We start from the raw sequence: 6,701 nt of genomic DNA on the forward strand, positions 1-6,701 counted from the left end.
GAAAGAGAGAGCTAGAAGCATACAATCAGAAAAACTTCTTTGACCAATTGGGTAGATAAAGAAAACTGCGGTAGCAGCTGCAACAGGACCTGAATATGCAATAGCAATTCAAGGTCGCATACTCAGACTGAAATTAAGCTCCCACTCACGACCTATGTAACAAGTTAGGCCAGGTAAGAAGTGTAGAACAATTAGTTCATAAGGACCACCGCTGTATTACCATTCATCAATGGATGCTGCTTTCCAGATTGGGTAAAACTGTAAACCTATAGTTGTATTAGTAGGAATAATGGCACCGAAAATAATATTGTTTCCGTAAAGTAGAGACCCTGATACAGGTTCACGAATACCATCAATGTCTACTGGAGGAGAGCAACAAGAAGGCAATAATACTCCTGTTATTTTGCTATAATTGGTAAAATGCTTTTATATTTAATTAAATATAAGTACCCTAAATAGTTGTGATTAGGACTTTAAAATGGTGTATCCATGTAAAACTCTCGTTAATTATATTAGTGGGTTCATACCTAGCTCAAATGTCACTTGAGTTGAGATGAGTTGGGTCGAAATGAGTTAAATAATGGATCAACTTAATTAGACAAATTATTACTTAATTGTTTTATTATATAATAAAATCTATATTCCTTTATTGCAAAAAAAAAAAAAATACTTTGACAAGTTTTTTCATGGATTAATTTAATTTACATATCAACCAATTTTAGATGGACTGAATTAATAATCCGGACAAGCTAATTTAGGCGGAGTTAAAAAAATCTAACAACAAAATTTTATATTTTCTTTAAACTCATTGTATAAAACCATACTCCTACACTCGGAAAAAATATAGGAATATTGAAAACGTATGAGAGGAATATTAGAAGGGGGTTAAGAGGAGAATGACACTAATGATAATGTAGTTGTAAAATAGGAATCAGAGGCCTAATTAAGTTAGCGTTCTCTCAAGATTTTCTTCCACAAGATTATTTATTATGATTAGTGTTCGATTTAATTTGTACGCATCTCAATTTATCTACAGAGAGATATAAGTATTGTTTGTGCCCCAGTAACGTATTTGTTTGTGCATAAAATGACTGTACGTTTTGGATGGCCAACTATTATACATCAACACGGGCATAATGAGGTATCACAATTCTTGCATAATTTACTACTAAAAAAAATAGGAATTAGTTAGTAACATACAAATTATGTAGCAGTACATTCGGTTATTTATCCCATTTAGCAATGAGTTAGAGATAAATTATTTAAACAATTATTTTAGCTAAGAGCTATTTTATAGCAATAGTTTATTAGTTACGGAATTCGTTGCTAATTTCAAATTTTTTATAGTGTAAGGTGACACAATATTCACGCGCTTCACTTAAAAGATAAAGAATTTATTTTTGGACTCAACTTAATATTCGACACATTTCACCATATGGTACATATATTTTTATTTTTTTAAAAGTTGATCATAAAATGAGTTTTTTTTTTTTTTTTTACTTTCTTTTTAAATGGTGTCACGTGAATTATGCAAGGTTAGTTGCTAAATTGGCATTCTACTCGGTGTTTTCAGAATGAGGTTTAGCATTATTTGTTCTTTTCTTTTCCTATGATATATAAGGATAAATGAGTTATCTTTCCATTAACAGATAATTTTATAACTTGTGTGCTATAAACTGAATATAATCACGACCACGAAATTAATCGTTTATGTTGTTATTTCATATTTGTCCCTCAACTTCAAGTTACTCTATTAATAAGACTTTAGCGCAAATTAATCTTTATTTAATCGAAATTAAACAAACTAAATTTATGGCTTTGAGCCACAATTATGTCTTATAATCTTACGATTCGATTTGTAACATCTATGAATGAACATTCACTAAGACTTTCAGGAGAAATTAGTACAAAAAGCCGTGGATACATTTCTTGATAATGAAATCCCGAAAAAAACTTTTTACAAAGTTGAGAATGAATAAAAAGAAAAAACTCTTCAAGAAAAAGATTTAATTTAAAAATTAAAGTAATTTTGTCATTAATTAAAGGATCCTAGGAGGGAATGAACACAAGAAGTCTCGTGACACTATAATGTCCGTTTCCCTCACATTCACACATGACAAGGCTACTTTGCACTTCATGACAAATTTACCAAATTTTTGTTTGCTTTAACCATCTTGATATTCAAAATTTATTGTCTGGGCTAATTCAGATTTACATTGTATGGGGTTCATTTTGAGGAAAACGACCTCTACTAAGAATTTTTTCTATTTTCAAGATTTGAACTCGAGACTTCTGGTTAGAAGTGAAGGGCTTTAATCCATCCTATTACATCTCTAGGTGATTACCATATTTTTTAAAAATAGAAGAGACTGTCTCTAAAAAGAAGTTCAAGAAATTAAAGCCAAGTTTATGTAAACCTTATAGGATTAGTATGACAATTATAAAATTCCTAAAAAACTTATAAGACAAATAATTTACTATTGTATTGAAATAAATTAAACTTGAATAACACAATTTGTTATTGGACTGAAATAAACTTGAACAATAACAAACTACTATTGGTCGGAGATTGAGATGTAACTAATAAAACAATCGGTAGGTATACATCCACATACATATACACACTTCAAAAGGGAAATTATAAGCAAAAAGCCAAAAGAAATGCTAACCTTATCAAGTGATCACAAAACAAATTATCATGCAATGTACGTACATGTTCAGCAAATGATTATGCTAACCTTATCAAGTGACCACAAGATAAATCATCATGCAATATATGTACATATTCATCAAATGATTAGTACGCATGCAAAACATACCATACCAATAGAAGATTCATTTCATTACTTTCGTTAACTTCTATGAACTACATTAGATTTCTTTTGAAGATTATACGCTTCGTTCAGATTTGACGTCTGTATCAACGAAATTTAAGTAAAACTGCATTTCTGTTCTCCATTTTCTAGTTTACATTCTACAAAGGAAGTAAGGTTCCTAAATTTCTCCCATGGCTTGTCCCACACCTCAGCCAAATAGTTATGCAGAGAATCACCATTCTTGGCTGTGATGACCAATCGATAATTTGTTCCTGCAACAACTTGGCTTTCTCCTTTCAGTAGTTTCTGAAAGTCCAATTTTGTCTTAGCCTCTTTGTTGTGCTCATCCACTGCAAATTTTCCTATACCAACCACCTTGGGATCCGTTATGTTGGTTATGGGCTCCCAACCGCCCTCCAAAGCCTCTTTCCTGCTGCCCTGTGCGGCGGAGACGTGAAGGAGAACGGTGGCAACCATCACTAAGAGAATCCCAAGGATGGGATTGAATTTGATAGACATTTTTTCCTTTCTTTGTGGGAAGAGAATAAATGGCAAATTTAATTAATTAAGTTGTATTGTGACAATTAAATAGACTTATGGGTGGGCTTATTTATAGTGGAGAACCCACACTTGTCAAGGGACATGAATTCCAAATTTACCCTTTCACCCTACTATTCCAAATTTTCAAACTTTATGAAATTTGAACACTTTTAAATTATATCATTAGTTCACCATAACTGATCTTTTTTCTTCATTTTGATTTAAACTTGAAAATCTGGTAAATACTTGGGTAAGTCATTAATTTTACTAAGATGTAGTAGTTGTTGCTGTGGTGGAAAAAAAAAAAAGTAGTAGTAGTAGTTGTGTCATATATATATATATATATATATATATATATATATATAAATAGAATTAAAAAGACAATTTATTTTTTGGTATCGGCCAATTAGTTAATATTTCTGTATTTCTTTTGAATTCTCATAAAAGAGCATAAAGAGGCAAAAGCATAATTTCCATGGATAAAATGAAATGAAAACAAGTTACTGCATCATTTTTCTTTCTTTCTTTTCAAGAAAGGAAAATAAGTGATTTGAAGATATATATTTTTCTTATCTTATGGCAGAAACTAACTTGAATTCAAATGATTTGCAGTCAATGTGGGATAAGGACACATTGATTTAGAACTACCCATTAATTTGTTTATATATGATGAGCATTTATAATACTGTTAATAATCAGTTATTACTATTTGCTATATTTGATAGTAATTTGACCAAAATTTTCTACATTTAATACATTTGTCAATTGTCATAATCACATACTTTTTTTTTAACACAATATCATCTGGCTTCACACCGTTTAATAGAGTAATAAGTAATTTTGTGTTCTAACTAAGTGTCAATGGCGAAATGTTTTTTCAGTTAAAAAAAATTAATATCTAAAGATCCCATAAGGGATTAGCCTTTATCAAGAAAAGTAAGCTTTATATATGAGGTCAAGTCTACATTTGTAAAGTCACTTTTATGACAAGAGGGGTTGTTCAGATGGTACGTGTTGACACTCAATTTTGTCCCTCTCCTATTTAATTTATCCGGATTTCTAAATTTACTGACGAGCTAAATACTTTATTTTCACAACTATTATTTTCGCTACTTTTATTTTTTAACATTATAAGTATTACTCTATCACAAATTTTAAACGGTTAGTCATCGTTTCGTTTTTTTTTTCGAGTTTGGAATCGTTAAATTAATTACAAGACAACATTTTTTGCAAAATCTTTATTTCTTCTACATATTAATTATTAATTACATAATATATAGTATACCAGTTAGAATCCCAAAAATAATTAAATAGCGGAGGAAGGATCAATATTTTTCAGCCAAATTAATGGCCCAAAATACAAATATAATATCATTTTCCTACCCAATTAAACAACACCACATTTTAATACCCAACCCATATTTTTTCTACCCAGACCAGCCCACATCTTACCCGGTCCAGCCCAAATGAATTTTACCCGACCCGGTCCAATTCCCACCCCTTAAACCTAATCCCTCTTTTCTTTCTCTTTCTTTTTCTTTTCTTTCCGCCTCACCTCTCTCTCTCTCTCTACCCTCACCTCTCCCTCTGTCTCTTCCTCCTCTTTCCGCCGCTACCCTCCATCCCACGCTCCTCGTCCCCACCTCGCCGACGACCCCACTCTCCACCCACAGCCGACACACGCTCCTCTCTTTCCCTTTTTCATCATCATCGCCTCCACTTCAGCCGCCTCCCTCCTTTCTACCCTACCTCTCTTTCTTTTTCCCTTTTCATCATCACCGCCGCTACCCCACCCTACCTTACGCTCCTCTCTCCCATACGCTCCTCTCTCTCCTCATAGCTTTCTATAAAAACAACATAATTACTCAACATTGGGGGAGGCTTTTTTGGCTTAGCGTTCTTGAAAAAACGATTATTCAGCGTTTCCCAGAGCTTACCCTTATATTTCGTACACTTTTGATCAATCATCATCTGTTCTCGAACATTTACTCGACATAAACTTTCGGGTCTGTTTCAATCTGAAGTTCGAATCGTTCGTCGTGTTCGCCTTTAATAGGATATAATTTCTTTAAATGCCTCACACGGCATATGCATCATGTCCTCGAAAACAACCGGAGACATACTTGGGTTCGTCCACCCTAAAATAGGACATATCGGGTTCTTTCACCCTAAAATAGGATACTTGGGTTCGTCCACCCTAAAATAGGATACATTGGGTTCGTCCGCCCTAAAATAAGACATATTGGGTTCTTCCACCCTAAAATAGGATATCGGGTTCTTCCACCCTAAAATAGGACATATTGGGTTCTTCCACCCTAAAATAGGATATCGGGTTCTTCCACCCTAAAATAGGATACTTGGGTTCGTCCACCCTAAAATAGGACATATTGGGTTCTTCCACCCTAAAATAGGATATCGGGTTCTTGCACCCTAAAATAGGATACTTGGGTTCGTCCACCCTAAAATAGGACATATTGGGTCATTCTACCCTAAAATAAGAATTCACATATTTATCTTGAAGTTTACAGGATTAGCATCAAGTCCTCGAAAACAACCGGAGACGTAGCATCAAGTCCCCGAAGACAACCGGAGACATAGCATCAAGTCCCCGAAGACAACCGGAGACATATCATCAAGTCCCCGAAAACAACCGGAGACGTAGCATCAAGTCCCCGAAGACAACCGGATACATAGCATCAAGTCCTCGAAAACAACCGGAGACGTAGCATCAAGTCCCCAAAAAAAACCGGAGACATATCATTAAGCCTCCGAAGACAACCGGAGACATATCATCAAGTCCCCGAAAACAACCGGAGACATATCATCAAGTCCCCGAAGACAACCGGAGACATATCATCAAGTCCCCGAAGACAACCGGAGACATATCATCAAGTCCCCGAAGACAACCGGAGACATCGCATGGCTACACGGCCTCACCTGCATAAAGCCAAACGGCTATACACTTATTTTACTCCTTACTTCATTCCTTTATTTCATCATCTACTTTACCACTTTAATGAATTTACCTTAAAATTCGCAGATATCAGTTATCATTGAGTCCCGGAAGACAGTCGGAGACCTTTTCACTATCATCTTCAAATGCAACTAGAGATATTATCACATCCTCAGCATACGCATCACGCATTCATTCAAGTCCCTGGAGACAACCAGAGAGAACATTGGCCACACGGCTTCATTTTTCATTCCCCCAATCATATTTACTATAATTTACACTCTTTATAGTTTTACATCTTTTAACTTTATTACTAATTTTGACATGAATTTCAGTTTTGGCAGAAAATACAACCTGCAGGGACACAACACAACGTGGAACTTTATCTTACG

General features: G+C 34.2%; 1 protein-coding gene across 1 annotated transcript; it reads right to left on the reverse strand.

Moving 5' to 3' along the window:
- Nucleotides 1-2,816: 2,816 nt before the first annotated feature.
- LOC132614338 (cysteine proteinase inhibitor 1-like) lies at nt 2,817-3,407 on the reverse strand. The gene has a single exon (XM_060328760.1). It carries the CDS (start codon nt 3,333-3,335, stop codon nt 2,931-2,933), a length of 405 nt encoding a protein of 134 aa, XP_060184743.1. The 5' UTR covers nt 3,336-3,407; the 3' UTR covers nt 2,817-2,930.
- Nucleotides 3,408-6,701: the final 3,294 nt, after the last annotated feature.

This window comes from Lycium barbarum, chromosome 10 (assembly GCF_019175385.1).
Source record: "Lycium barbarum isolate Lr01 chromosome 10, ASM1917538v2, whole genome shotgun sequence".
NCBI lineage: Eukaryota > Viridiplantae > Streptophyta > Magnoliopsida > Solanales > Solanaceae > Lycium > Lycium barbarum.

Bases quoted from the DNA above. Each gene is read 5' to 3' on its own strand.
- LOC132614338 (XM_060328760.1), bottom strand. From the start codon at position 3,335: ATGTCTATCAAATTCAATCCCATCCTTGGGATTCTCTTAGTGATGGTT.